Here is a 15,264-nt window from a genome sequence, read left to right on the forward strand (position 1 = left end):
TATTATTATTATTAACTTGTTTAAAAACATATAGGCATGTAATTCAAGATAAGTCTGCCTTTTATTTCTTATTTCATACAGTTCAAATAAGACTTTCTGAGCATGACCAGTTTGACTTGTTTAAATTTAAAAACATATAGGCCTGTAATTCAAGTGTGCCTTATTTCAATTGGTTTTTAGCCCTAGTTGCACTTCTGTTGCACTTTTTTGTTCATTTGAGGTTTATAACAGTGCATGAAGGCATTGTGTATTAAATTAATGCGCTATTTTTTGTGCAATAAATTTGAGTGTTTTAAAAAAAAATCTTAAATTTGGGTCGCGACTTCATGACAAGGAAAATAGTGGGTCCTGAGGCTACACCAGTTGAGAACCACTGATGTAGAGGTCTCATAAACTCATTATGAAATATATATAGTATATATATGATCCAGGGCTAAGGATTAAAAAGCTTAATGTGGATTTGTTCAGTAGTATAAGAGCATAGCAAAATGAGACATCTGCCATAATTTGAAGAAAGTGGAATTACCTCCAACAAAATAATTTACAGCACAACACTAAAATGAATCATGGTACTTTTTGAAGAAGGGGGCTAAGTTAAGTTCTTGTTGGCCAACACTTGGAGGCCATTTACGTGTGGCACTAACTGCGTTTTCTGTGATCAGATTGCAATTGGATAGTGCTTGACCACATTAATCTGATTTCATTTACACCTGGTAACTATTAATATGTGTCTCCATTATCCACATTGAGATCCGATTGTGATTGCATCAGGCAAGTTCCATGGCATAGAGCAGCAGAAAAACATCGGTGAGTGCTGTTATATGTGGATTGAGAGGACACATTGGATTTACACTTGTGTTCAATTGTTCAATGTGGTCACAATGCGTCCCTGACCACCTGGTTGGTGGTCAGCTGGTGGTTTGGCCGATCATATCGCAATCCGTCCTCAATGTGTCTTGGGGGCGTTTACACCTGTACTTTCAAGTGGTCAAGCACTATCTGATTGCAATCTGATCACAGAAAACCCATGATATTGCCAGGTGTAATTTGCCTCTTACAGACGGATTCTTAATATATTTCACGAGTATTGAATAATGAACTTGAGATAATGTGGTTTTTTTAATGAATATACACATATACAAGTATTCAAACTCTTCATGTGTGGCTTGCCTCCAGGATCAGCCCCTGTGCGATGTGCTCCAGGAAGCCATCCAGCGCCACATGCAGGGCATCGAGTTCAGAGAGCAGAATGCTGGACCGCAGATAGACCGCAACATGACTGATGAAGGTACATGCACACATACACACACGCGCGCACACACACACACAATTTATGCCCCTGGTCCACATTCGTTTTAGATCATGGGCTTTACGGCTGGTGTGATCCCATTGGAAAATGGTCTCTATAGTTAATTTTTTTTTTTAATATATATTCCCCCCCCCCCCCCGATTTTTTTTTATCCCATTTTTATCCCCCATTAGTGCTATTTTTTTATTTATTTATCCTGGTTGCTGCTCCACCCTCTGCCGATCTGGGGAGAGCCGAAACTGGCTCCATGCTTCCTCCGAGACATGCGCAGTTAGCCAGCCGCTTCTTTTCACCTGACAGGGGAAGCTTCACCGGTAGGACATAGCACGTGGGAGGATCACGCTATTCCAACGAGTTCCCCTCCCTCTGAACAGGCGCCCCTAAGCCTCCAGAGGAGGCACCACATCAGCAACCAGGATATTGCATGTTTTGGTGTGGGGTTCCTATATGAAGGAAACCCCCAGGGGGCACGAGGAGAACATGCAAACTCCACACAGAAAGGCCCTTTTAACGACCCCACCCGGGCGGTGGGCACTCGAGGACATGCGGACGGGCACGCATTCCTTCAGCGCTCACAGCATCCCAGGTGGGAATCAAACCCAGGACCTTCTAACTGTGAGGGGACAGCACTTACCACTGCACCACCATGCCCCCCCCCCATTGTTTGCAATTGTTAAGCTGAAGAAATGCTGTGCCTCCAAAGCGTTCTCAAGCGCTCCCAGCTGGGCATTTTCAGAAGAGCGCCTGGTGTTTTCAGCTGGGGGGGAACGCTTTGGTGGACACGGTCTAATGCTGTGTTCATTTATGACCGGAGGTGGCAAGTGGCAAACACCTCATCTCTGACCTACGTGCATTCAAGCTTCAATTATGGCTTCAAGTCACAAACTATGGATGCTAATAGCTTTGGCTATTAGACAGCTAACAGCTAATAACATCAACTTTTAATTGTATGGGTTTAATCAACTCCTGTCTTGGTTTGCTGATTGGTTTGAAAGCTTACTATTGTTGAAAAGAAAAGAAAATAATGTGTTTTAAATTCATACAATCCTGGGTGGGCATGTTGGAATGATGACAAATGATGTGCTGGGAGCAACTACGGGTAGAGAAATCATACCGGAGTTTGCGAGTAGGAACTCCGAGTTAACGTGCCATTTTTATTTGATTTTTGCTAGTAGCAAGTGGAAATTTAACACACAAATCGCAGAAGACTCTACAAACTTCATGCTGGAGACTGTAGGGTGTTGAATGAATGAATGAATGAATTTATTTGGTGATAAAAAAGAATACAACAGTACATATAGTAAAAAAAGAACAGCCAATATATCAATCACTGAGGATAAAAACACAAAAAAGCCCGAAGGCTTATTTCCATTGTGGTCCTCACATAAAACAGATAGTAAAGACGAGGCATAATAAAACATAAAACACATTAAAAACATGAAACAATGGAGAGCGGTTACATTAAAGGAACCACTAAACTGATAAAACAAATAGCAGATGAAGCAAATAGCAGCAGGGCAATGTATCACTTATGAAGAGAAGAAAAAAAAAAGCTATGAAATAAAAAAGTGCATTGCCATGGAGCCAGTAATTTAAAGTGCATTTCTATGGAGCCAGTACTTTAGGGCTCTTTTAAAACTGGTGACAGTAGTACTTGCTTTTATTTCCCTCGGCAGATTGTTCCAGTGAACTGCTGCACTGTACATGAAGCTATTTTTTCCCATCAGACTTTTAAAGCGACAGGGTATAAAATCTGTCGACCTACCTCGAGTAGCGTGCTAATGTGTTTCTCGTACTAGTAAGAAGTAGTTTAGTAAGTACCTCGGGACCTCATGTAAAGTGATTTTAAAAGTGAGCAGCATTTTGATATATAAAGTGCGCTTTTCAACCGATAACCATCAGAGACCTACTTTCAGTATTACTCTGATTAATTTATTTTGGGCTGTCTGCAGCCTGCAGCCCTTCAAACATTGGCCCATTTCCACCGCTGGTATCAGCGCGGCCCTATCGCTATGACGACCAGGTGTGGGCGGAGGCGAGTAAACTTGCTATGGAAACAGAGTCTATATCAAGTAGAGATGAGTAAGACCAGGTCGATTAGAGCTGTACTGTGCTGTTATATGTGGTGGAAATGAGCCTTTAGGGTGGTGTACCATGAGGTGGCAGCATAGTCATAGTCATACAGTTGGCGTCGCTCCAGCTAGCTGGGTCCGGGTCTTGATCCAAGAAGGCGGCAACTGACTTTTGTCCTGTGTCTCTGTTCTGTGTTTGTCAGTGATAACTCGTTTTTAATCGGAAATCTCACTCTTTTGTGAGCATCTTTTACTGACTTTAGAATCTATGGCTGGATTTCAAATAATTTACTGGATCCTACACCCGATTCACCTGCTTTTATGGACAATTGTGGTAGGATTGTTTGTGCTACTTGCATCTGCTAGCTTCAGCCTGGGCCTGGGCTTTTACCATCCACCACCCAGCTCTGCTAGCTGTGGCCTGGGGCTTTTCACCATCCACCATCCAGCTCTGCTAGCTGTGGCCTGGGGCTTTTCACCATCCACCATCCAGCTCTGCTAGCTGTGGCTTGGGGCCTCCACCATCCACCATCCAGCTCTGCTAGCTGTGGCCTGGGGCCTTCACCACCCACCGTCCACCATCCAGCTCTGCTAGCTGTGGCCTGGGGCCTTCACCACCCACCATCCAGCTTTGCTAGCTGTTGGCCTGGGGCTTCCACCATCCAGCTCTGCTAGCTGTTGGCCTGGGGCTTCCACCATCCAGCTCTGCTAGCTGTTGGCCTGGGGCTAACACCATCCTGCTCTGCTAGCTGTGGCCTGGGGCTTCCACCATCCTGCTCTGCTAGCTGTGGCCTGGGGCCTTCACCACCCACCGTCCACCATCCAGCTCTGCTAGCTGTGGCCTGGGGCCTTCACCACCCACCATCCAACTCTGCTAGCTGTGGCCTGGGGCCTTCACCACCCACCGTCCACCATCCAGCTCTGCTAGCTGTGGCCTGGGGCCTTCACCACCCACCATCCAACTCTGCTAGCTGTGGCCTGGGGCCTTCACCACCCACCGTCCACCATCCAGCTCTGCTAGCTGTGGCCTGGGGCCTTCACCACCCACCATCCAGCTTTGCTAGCTGTTGGCCTGGGGCTTCCACCATCCTGCTCTGCTAGCTGTGGCCTGGGGCTTCCACCATCCTGCTCTGCTAGCTGTGGCCTGGGGCTGGGGCCCATTCCATCCACCCTGCTCTGCAGCCTGAGGCCCACTTCATCCACCCTGCTCTATATAACTCTATATGACTATAACTATAACTCCAATGACTCTTGGGCCCACATGCATGGACATGCACGCACAGTCGTACCCTCTCCCCCCACCCCATCCCCCTGCCTCCACACATCCCTCAGCCTTCACCCCCCCCTTTTCTTTTTGTTGTTTGTCTGTGTTTTATGTTTTATGTCTGTCTCTGTTATGTTTTATGTTCAGAGGTTGGCCCTGCTCCGGTTGAGTGAACGCTGGCGCGTTTAGCTGCCGCTGCTCTCTGGTTGCTAAGGCCAACCCCCCCCCCCCCCTCCCTTCCTTTCCTTTTGTTGTTTGTCTGTGTTTTTATGTCTGTCTCTGTTATGTTTTATGTTTAGAGGTTGGCCCTGCTCCGGTTGAGTGAACGCTGGCGCGTTTAGCTGCCGCTGCTCTCTGGTTGCTATGGCCAACCCCCCCCCCTTTCCTTTTGTTGTTTGTGTTTTATGTCTGTCTCTGTTATGTTTTATGTGTGACCCATGTATTCTGTAAAGCGACTTTTAGTATTTGAAAAGCGCTATATAAAATAAATGTATTATTATTATTATTATTATTAGTCAAAGTGGCTTTGCACTAGTGCCCCAGCAAGAGTGTGTAATATCTGAAAAACGCTTTTCTAGCTAGGAATTGTATTCGTTGGTGAATTTTTGTTAGAGCCGTCAATGCCATTTTTTCACCAGATAAGCAGTTATCCAAGATACATCCAAGATATTTAATGTTGTCAGTGCCCTTGAGTGTACAGTCTCCTATTTTCACAGCAAAACCCGGTGACCTTGCTAGCCTGATTTTGCTGCCAAACAGGATGGCCTCAGACTTACCTGTGTGGAGGGATAGTCTGTTAGCCAAGAGCCATTCACAGGCTCTCTCCAGCTCAGCACCCAGAGTGTCCTCCACCACAGATTTGTCTCTGTGTGAGGCCATTAACACGGAGTCGTCTGCATACAGAAACAGGTTACAGGAGACAGCAGCATTGAAATCATTAATAAACAATAAAAAGAACAAAGGCCCGAGGATGCTTCCTTGAGGCACCCCCCATCTCATGACTCCTTCATTAGACAGTGTCCCATTTACATCCACCATTTGAGTACGATTTTCAAAATATGAGGTCACCCACTTGAGTGATCCATCATTAAACCCATAGCTCTTAACTTCTTGATTAATATGCAATGATCCACCGTGTCAAAAGCTTTTTGTAAATCAAGCATGACCAGGCCGCAAAACTTACCACTATCTACTTCTTTCCTAATCAAATCGGACAAATCGGGCAAATCGGACAGGTTTCCGTAGAGTCAGCTTTTCTAAAAACCGGATTGAAACTAAAATAAAAGGTTGTTTTTTAAAATAAATTCACTGATCTGTTCTTGAATGAGCCTTTCCAATACTTTTGACAGTGCACTTAAAATGGAAACTGGTCTGTAATTGTTTGGGTCAAGTTTGCTCCCTTTTTTAAATATTGCAATCACCCTTGCTTTTTTTTTAAATCATTTGGGACTGTCGCTGTTTTGATACTTACGTTTATTATATGTGTAATGAACAGAGTAATTGTTTCAGCCGCGTCTTTAAGGAACCTGGCTGGAAGGAGATCTGGACCTGTGCCTTTAGAAGGGTTAAGATGAATTAAGTTTAAGGTTAAGGTTAATTTAAGTACAGCCGCCTCAGAAACTAAGGAAAAGGCAAAAGAGCCGGGAGTTGGAGTCAAGAGGAGTGGAGTTGGCATGTCAGCGTTTGAACTATCTGCTACTGGTGCGATGTTGTTCAGCAGCGTAGCTGCGGCTGTTGGTGGTATCTCTGCTGCTAAGCTATTAGCTCTCGGCGCCGGCCCACTGAGACCCACTGTGGCTGCTGGTGATATCGCGGCTGCTGGTGGTATCTCAGCTGCTAAGCTATTAGCTCTGTGCGCGGGCCCACTGAGACCCACTGTGGCTGCTGGTGGTATCGCGGCTGCTGGTGGTATCTCAGCTGCTAAGCTATTTGCTCTCGGCGTGGGCCCACTGAGACCCACTGTGGCTGCTGGTGGTATTGCGGCTGGTGGTGGTATCTCAGCTGCTAAGCTATTTGCTCTCGGCGCGGGCCCACTGAGACCCACTGTGGCTGCTGGTGGTATCGCGGCTGCTGGTGGTATCTCAGCTTCTAAGCTATTTGCTCTCGGCGCAGGCCCACTGAGACCCACTGTGGATGTTGGTGTTGATGAAGGATTGCTGTTAGAAAGCCTAAAAGGGTCAGTCATGGTTACCTTCTGAGCATAGAAGCAATTTAGATGTTTATCTCCATATGCACCAGTAGGCTGGGGGAGCTTGTCCACCAAATGCTTTGCAACCGTGGAGAAATGTAAGTTTAAATGATCAGCAACCTCCTTCTTGTTAGAAATTAATGCTCCCTCAATCTTAAGACTGATGTTATTAGATTTGGGTTTATTTTTAGTGCTGTAGCCAACCTCCGACATTTCCAGAGTTTCTTTGGTTCATTTTTACACTTAAGGATGTTGTCGCTGAGAAACTCTTTTTTTGCCTTAGTCCTATTCACTTCATTTCTTAGGCTTTTAAAACTATTAAAACTAGCTAGGTCTTTTGTTTTTTTATAGATCTCAAAACTCAAAAAATTTCTTGCCCTTATGGTCCTTAGAATTTCATCATTTATCCAGTTTTCTGAACGCTGCTTGATTCGAACTGATTTAACTGGAGCCACTTTATCAAGAGAATCAAGAAATGCTGTAGTGAAAGTGTTAAGTGCTATGTCTACATCCTGACATTCCAAAATACTAGATAATTATTTATTTCTGTTTAGAGACTCAATGAACTCATCTCTGTTGTAGTGTTGTTGTAGTTTTCCTAGTGAGGTGAATATAGTCATGGTCACTCAGGCTGTGATTTACAACACCACTGTGAGAGACATTCTCACAGTTAGTCACCAGGATAAGGTCGATAATAGTGGCAGTAGTGTTGGTGATTCTGGTGGGCTCCTTCACTAGTTGACTGAGCCCTGCTACTCTACAGAAATCATCAAAAACTTTGTACAGTGGAGTATCCTTGTTATTCATGTTAGTGTTCAAGTCCCCCATAATTATAGTTTCAGTGTTGGAAATATACCCGGAATAGTGCTCCTCAAATAAATCATAAAAGTTTAATTGATCAGGTGGCCTATACACCCCCCCGATCAAAATTGGCTTGGTTTTAGGCAAATAAATGTCTAACCAAACTGCTTCCAGCTCTTTTACTTCAATATCAGTTCTGAAATTGAACTCTAAGCCTTGCCTTACACTAACCCCCCCACCTTTTCGGTTTCTATCCTTCCTGATCACAGAGAAGTTATTTCAATCAATTTCATTGTCCATTATAGAGCTGTCTAGCCAGCATTCTGTCAATATGAAAATGTCAGGTTTACATTCTGCAGCGATTATATGCAGTTCATGTATTTTTGGAAGAAGGCTTCTCATGTTGAGATGCAAAACAGGTAATCCTCGAGAGGAAAACATGCACCTCAGTCTCACCTCTGGCTCCGAATGGTCGCTCGGTGCATCGTCCGTTGGTAGTGTGGAAAAAGAGTCCATAGTGACCGTGGTTGCAACAACCGTGGTGATGCTGGGTGGACTCGAGGCCGCTGGTAGAGTTGGCATCTCAGAGAACATAAAAGCTGGGCCCCCGCTGGATCGGCTGTCGGTCCCCCCATCATGGTTAGCTGCTCTCGGTCACGGACCATCATCGTTGCCGCCTCGCTCGTATGCCCCGCCTTGTACCTCAACATTCGGATTGAGGTATGGGCTGTCGAAGATTCCTGCAGGGACTTGATCACGCTCTCCAGCTGCTAGACCTCCTAGGCATGGCCCCACTGGGGAGCGTGAATGATGAGCCCCCACTACGTGTGCCGTCGGTCCCCCCATCGCAGCCAGCTGCTCCCGGTCCTGGATCGCCACCAGTATTAGAGGAAGGACCAGGGCACGGATGGACATCCCCACAGAGGAGCAGGCTCACTACGATTAGTCTGGGCACCCTTTACACCGCTTTTTGCCATGGGGGCGTAAACCAAGGAAACAGGAAACAATACCGTAAATAAACCAAGGAAACAGGAAACAATACCCTAAATATGTAAGGCTGTGCGTGTGTGTGGACCCAAATGCAGAGACACGGAGACAAAAGCAGGTTCAATGTCTTTACTTGACCAAACGTAAAATAACAACAAAGGTTTGCAAGTAATTGCTGCAGACGCTCACTTAAACGGGGCTGCGGAGCCAAATAAACTAAACTAACACAGGAAGAATGTCCAATGAATAGGTCAGGATAGTCCAACAGGAAAAGTCACAAGGAGTCGAATAATCCAACAGGCACAGGAGAATCTCAGAACAGGTCAGGACCACAGCAGCACAAGATAATAATCAGCGACTGGGTCTGAAATGACACATGTTTAAATAGACAGTTGACCAGGTGCAGAAAATCACAGAATCAGTGGGGTTATTGAATTATTGTCTTTGCCTTCCTATTGGCTCTGGCGCTGCTCTGTCTCCCGCCATCGTTCATGAGGCGGGAAGGCAGATCAGCACCTCGGACAGCGACGGGACAACCTCCGCGTGCCCGGGTCGCTCGTCCTCCAGCTATTTCAGCACCACGGCCAGCTCCGCTCCTGTGGCCCTGCCTCTGCGTGCATGTCAAAATAAGTGCGCAAAAAAAGTCTTTGTTGCCGTTAGCTTGACACGTTAGCTAGAGCCTGATAAAAAAGAACAACACAAGTTGTATAGTAGCGTTAGCACATTTCTCCAGTATTCACTGCCGAGGAAGGTTTCTGGAGAGCCAAAGACAACGGAGTACTCGCCATGTGAAATCTTATGATCAATGTCCATGTCTTTCCCAGCACAGGCAGCAGAGATGCCTTTGGATTTCAACTGTTGTACTTGATCCTCCATTATCGATAACAGCGGACAGACATAACTATTCCATCAACTGGCCATTTGTTTGAAAAGTAAAGCTTCTGTATTGGCTTAAAATAATGTGATATTGTGAATCCGCCATGTTTCTACAATAACTTCTTTAAAAACTTCGTTCGGTTACATCTTTTGTTTTGTTGTTTGCCGTTTTATTTTCTTATTCATTGTGTCTGATTCTCAAGTGAACGAGCTATTTCCGCTGCTTGTTTCCTGTCTAGGGCGGGCTCTAGGCTGGAAACAGGCCGGGTGACAAAAGCACTTGTAAACGGAGGCCAGGCTCTTTCTCGACCGAGAAGAGCATGGTGACGCGAGGTTACACTACAATAGATAGTAGAGATGTATTTACCGATCTTCCTGTCGTTGTCCTCCGTCGCTTCCCGTTTTCGCGTTTTAGGAAGTCGTGTTGGTAACGCGGCAAGATGAGGCAGTTGTATAGGTGAAACTGTCCCATAGTAATTGGCCCGTGGCGATGATATTCACTCGGAGCCACATTCAAGACCCGACTCCTGTTGTGGACAGCAGTGTCTCTCTTTCTCTCCAGGATTCAATGTGGAGGCCAAAGTGGACGAGGACACTGGCTTCGTCTATGGAGGAAACCGCTTCAACTGTGGAACGTGGATGGACAAGATGGGCGAGAGTGAAAAGGCTCACAACAAGGGAGTCCCTGTCACGCCCAGGTACAGCTTCTACAGCCTCATCCAGCCATCATCATCTGCTCATATAACTGTGACACCCATCTGATCACTAGCTACATTCAAATAAATCTAATGAGGAGACAACTGTGACACCCATCTGATCACTAGCTACATTCAAATAGATCTAACGAGGAGAGGTGGGGACTCGAATCACATGACTTTGGACTCAAGTCAGACTCACAGTTTTAATTGAGAGCTGATTCGATGCATGAAGAGAAGACCGTGGGCCCTATCTTCCCAAAAGCGATAATTTAGCGTTTGCGCTTGTTTAACGCCTTGTGCAATGCAAATTGGGGGCATCACAGCCGATCTGGCACAAGCCTCAGCACGAGTCGAGTTTTAATTGAGTCCACTGTAAATCCTCCAATCTTTTCTTTTGTCTCCGCCGTTTACCCGCTGCAAACACGTTTCTATTGTCCCACCCCAGTCAACAAAATAACCCGAATTGATGTTATATGATGTGATGGTGTCGTTATGAGATAGGGATAATATATACAGTCAATAGTTCTACACCTATCCAAATTACGCATGGGGAGAAGTACAGCATGCCTCACGCAAATTGTATTACATGGACTGCGAGACAGGAATCTGATTGATGTAACACCCAGGCATTGCCAGGCCACACCTGTGAATAATTCTGGTGGTTAACACCGCCGAAATCCCGTTTGCGCCGTGCATAAATGATTTGGCACGCCTCTAATCTGCGCTTGTGCCCGTTGTTGTGAGGAATTATGCTCCCCCGCGAGTATGGCATCCTCACGGGATTTTGGGGCTGTTTTAATTTAAAAACAGGGAGGTCACGTCTACCCAAACAATTATATCATTTTTAAACAGTTATGTTTCTGTATAAATCATTACAATTATGCTCCCGTAGGTGGGGATGCTTTATTTTGCTGCTGGGTGGGGGTGCAAAACTCGGCATACCACCCGGACAAATGCGCAAGGCGGACTGTTATCTTGCCTGCGTTGAGGCACGCGCAAACAGGTGCGCAAGCGATAATAGGGGATATTGCCTGTATGAAGATAGGGCCCTTTGACTTTAAAAGGTTTCTAAAGTCTTGTCAGAATATCTTGTGTTTGTCTAAATGAAATTAAATATCAACACGCATGGGATGCCTCTTGTCCAATCAAATTGCACGACCGGAACTAACTGTATAATTTAATTGATTTCAGTTGAAAACTGATTATAAATATCAACTGATGATCCCACCAAGTTTTTACCCTATTAAAGCCATATTGCTATACTGGACTTGACTTGAGGTACTTTGACTTGAGACTAGACATTAATGACATGGACTTCACTCAGACTTGGTAATCTACATTTAGACTCGAGACTTGACTTGAGACTTGACTGCCTTGACTTAGTCACACCTCTGATGAATGACCATCTGATTACAATGATTGTGACACTTTCATTGGCAAAAATCCCCAATGTTCGAAATGTCAAAGTGATTGTGTGTGATCCAGGGATGGCTCTGCAGTGGAGATAGTGGGCCTGTGTAAGTCTACTGTTCGGTGGCTGGTGGACCTCCATAAGAAGGGCCAGTTTCCCTACGCTACAGTCACCATACGCAGAGAAGGTACAGTCACTCACATACTGTACATGATCACTGCAGCAATTTGTCTTACGGCAGGCACGGAGCACATTTTCCACATTGAGATGGTATTGTGGGCGCTCGAGATAGACCTTACTCCCTCATTTTGGTTAATTAGTGCCCTTATTTTAATTTGTGTGCATAATTTCACAATTTGTGCAAAGAAAATAACACATAATTATCTCTCTCTCTCTATATATATATATATATATATGTGTGTGTGTGTGTGTGTGTGTTTGTGTGTGTGTGTGTGTGTGTGTGTGTGTGTGTGTGTGTGTGTGTGTGTGAGTGTGTGTGTGTGTGTGTGTGTGTGTGTGTGTGTGTGTGTGTGTGTGTGTGTGCGTGTGTGTGTGTGTGTATATATACAGTATACTGTATATATACACACACCCACACACACACACACACACACACACAAAGACACACACACACACGTATGTGTATATATATATATATATATGTATGTGTGTACTGTATACTGTATGTTTATATGTTACGTTTCTAAAATGTGGCATCTTACATTTCTGCAAATGTACAATCTCAACATAGATTTGAAATGAAACATACATTTGAAAATGCTGCTGCCTTTCCAACATTAAACGCAAATAAAACAACAACAACTTTGGTTGTGTATAGGCAAGTAAAACAACTTGGTTAAGGTTAGGATTATGGTTTGGGTTAGGCTTAAATAACTAAAATGTTAACTTGGTTAAGGTTAGGATTATGGTTTGGGTTAGGCTTAAATAACTAAAATGTTAAATGGGACTTATCGTTGAAATATAGACTTTGGAAACACTGGAGATCGAACACACCCTCCGGTATGAAAGGTGCTTATGCCCTCCATCCACCCCGGCCACAACAACCTTACTGGCCACTGCACTCTTTCCATAGCAGGCTTGTAAAATGTTGATATACATGTATCTAGAAACGTGATATTCTACGCATCTGCGGATTACAGAAACGTACAATGCTGACTTAGTCTTAGGCTCAGTCTTTGTTTTCTTGGATGTTCTAATTGCTCCTAAATGTTTGACCTCAGGCCGGAATCTGTCTGTGCCGTATGCTGAGTGGGACAGAAAGATCCAGGACAGCTTCGAGAAGAAGTTCTACATTTCCCATGACCCTGTGGACCCAGAAGAGAAACACCCAGACCTGATCCACAAGAGAGGCATCTACAAGGACAGCTACGGGGCCTCCAGCCCCTGGTGTGACTACCAGCTCCGGCCTAACTTCACTATCGCCATGGTGCTGGTGGGTAGCTGTGTGTGTGTGTGTGCGTGTGCGTGTATACATACACCACGCTTGACATCAGCACCACAACTGTCTGGGTTGTAGCTCCTTTGGCAGTGGGCCAATCACATGACAGATGAAGCCGCGGAAGTGATATTGGCAGCTGTAGTTCCTCGAATGGCCACTTGAGGCTGACTCCAATAGCAAGTCAATCCCTATAGACGGGTTTCTAGTATACAAATTAGTGGGTGTACGCGCATCACAGGGACAGAGGATGACGAGAAACGCATTGAGCTGATCGCCCATTGGTTCAACACAGGTGCATCACAAACCCACAGTGAAGTGTAGAAACTTCAATTTTATATCTATTCCAAGCTGTCACTATGTAAATAACAAGGAGTGTAGTTATAGTATAACTACGGGGTTTAAGGAGTGTAGTTATAGTATAACTACGGGGTTTAAGGAGTGTAGTTATATCGTGCCACCTCCTGCCCCCTAGATCCCATCCCCTCACCCCTCCTTCAGTCCATCTCCCCTGACATTGCTCCCTATCTCACCTCCCTCATCAACTCCTCCCTCTCCTCTGGTATTTTTCCCTCTGCCCTAAAGACAGCCATAATCAAACCACTCCTCAAGAAACCGTCCCTCGACCCCTCCGCCATCAACAACTACCGCCCCGTCTCCCTCCTCTCCTTCATCTCCAAATCACTCGAACGCACAGTATCTGGTCAATTATCCTCTTATCTCTCCCTTCAGAACCTCTCCGTCCCCCTTCAATCTGGCTTCAAACCTGCACATTCCACTGAAACAGCTCTTCTCTCTGTCACCTCCGCCCTTCACTCTGCCAAAGCTTCATCTCTTTCCTCCGTCCTCATTCTTCTTGATCTGTCTGCCGCTTTTCATACAATCAACCACCAAATTCTACTGTCCACCCTATCCGACCTTGGCATCACCGGCTCTGCACTTTCCTGGTTCTCCTCTTACTTATCTAACCGCTCTTTTCAGGTCCTCTTTTCAGACCCCTGCACTCTCACCACGGGTGTCCCCCAGGGTTCTGTCTTAGGTCCTTTCCTCTTTCTTCTCTACATGAGATCTTTGGGTCACGTCATTTCCTCTCACGGGTTCTCCTATCACTCCTATGCAGATGACACACAGCTCTATGTCTCCTTCCTCCCCTCGGACTCTCATATCTCTTCCCGTATCTCTGCCTGCCTCAAAGATATTAGCAGCTGGATGTCTTCTCACCATCTCAAACTCAACCCCGACAAAACCGAACTTCTCTTCTTCCCCTGCAACGACTCCCCCCTATCCGATCTGTCCCTATCCATCGACAACACCACCGTCCTCCCCTCCCAATCTGCCAAAAATCTCGGAATCACCATTGACAACCAACTATCCTTCTCTGCCCACATTACAGCAACGGCACGTTCCTGTAGATTCTCCCTCTTTAACATCAGAAAGATCCGCCCTTTTTTAACCTCAGAAGCAACCCAAATTTTAGTTCAGTCCATGGTTTTATCTCATCTTGACTACTGTAATGTTCTTCTAGCCGGTCTCCCCTCCTCTGCCATCCAACCCCTTCAACTCATCCAGAATTCTGCTGCCCGCCTTGTTTTCAACCAACCCAAATTCTCCCATGTCACCCCCCTCCTCCATGACCTCCACTGGCTCCCCATCCTGTCACGCATCAAATTCAAAACCCTTGTCCTCACATACAGAGCTGTCCACTCAACTGCCCCCCAATACCTTCAACCCTTGGTCACGTTCCAACCCTCCCACCACTCCCTCCGCCCCTCCACTAGCGCAAGCCGTCTCGCCCCCCCCCCTTGCTTCGCGGGCTCAAGGGCCGCTCTCAAGCTCGCCTCTTTTCCTGTCTCGCCCCCAAATGGTGGAACGAGCTCCCCCCCTTGGTCAGGACATCCGAATCTAAAAACTCATCTCTTTTCTCTCCATTTCACCTCCCCCTAACCTTCCCTCTCCATCTCCCTTACATGCTGCCCACGGACCTTCAACTGCCTGTTTGTTTGTTTTTTGGCTCTTTTATTGTATTTATCTTTTTCATTATCTCTGCTTTCCACTATGTATGTTACATGATCTATGCTTGTTATTTTCTGTATGTACGTCGCTTTGGAGAAAGGTGTCTGCCAAATGAAATAAAGTAAAGTATAACTACGGCGTTTAAGGAGTGTAGTTATAGTATAACTATGGGGTTTAAGGAGTGTAGTT

The 15,264-nt window shown here is 45.6% G+C and overlaps 1 protein-coding gene across 1 annotated transcript in view; it reads left to right on the forward strand.

Annotated features, from left to right (window-relative positions):
- The window catches only part of LOC310770810 (glycogen debranching enzyme-like), a gene marked incomplete at its 3' end in the record, with an annotated part of 125,254 nt that overhangs the window by 93,881 nt on the left and 16,109 nt on the right, over positions 1-15,264 (forward strand). Inside the window, exons 26-29 of the mRNA XM_083631854.1 lie at positions 1,177-1,288; positions 10,060-10,195; positions 11,681-11,793; positions 12,848-13,059. Coding sequence (XP_083487980.1) covers positions 1,177-1,288; positions 10,060-10,195; positions 11,681-11,793; positions 12,848-13,059 — 573 coding nt within the window. The remainder of the gene's footprint in view (positions 1-1,176; positions 1,289-10,059; positions 10,196-11,680; positions 11,794-12,847; positions 13,060-15,264) is intronic.

Source organism: Poromitra crassiceps (assembly GCF_964638095.1).
Source record: "Poromitra crassiceps genome assembly, chromosome: 2".
NCBI lineage: Eukaryota > Metazoa > Chordata > Actinopteri > Beryciformes > Melamphaidae > Poromitra > Poromitra crassiceps.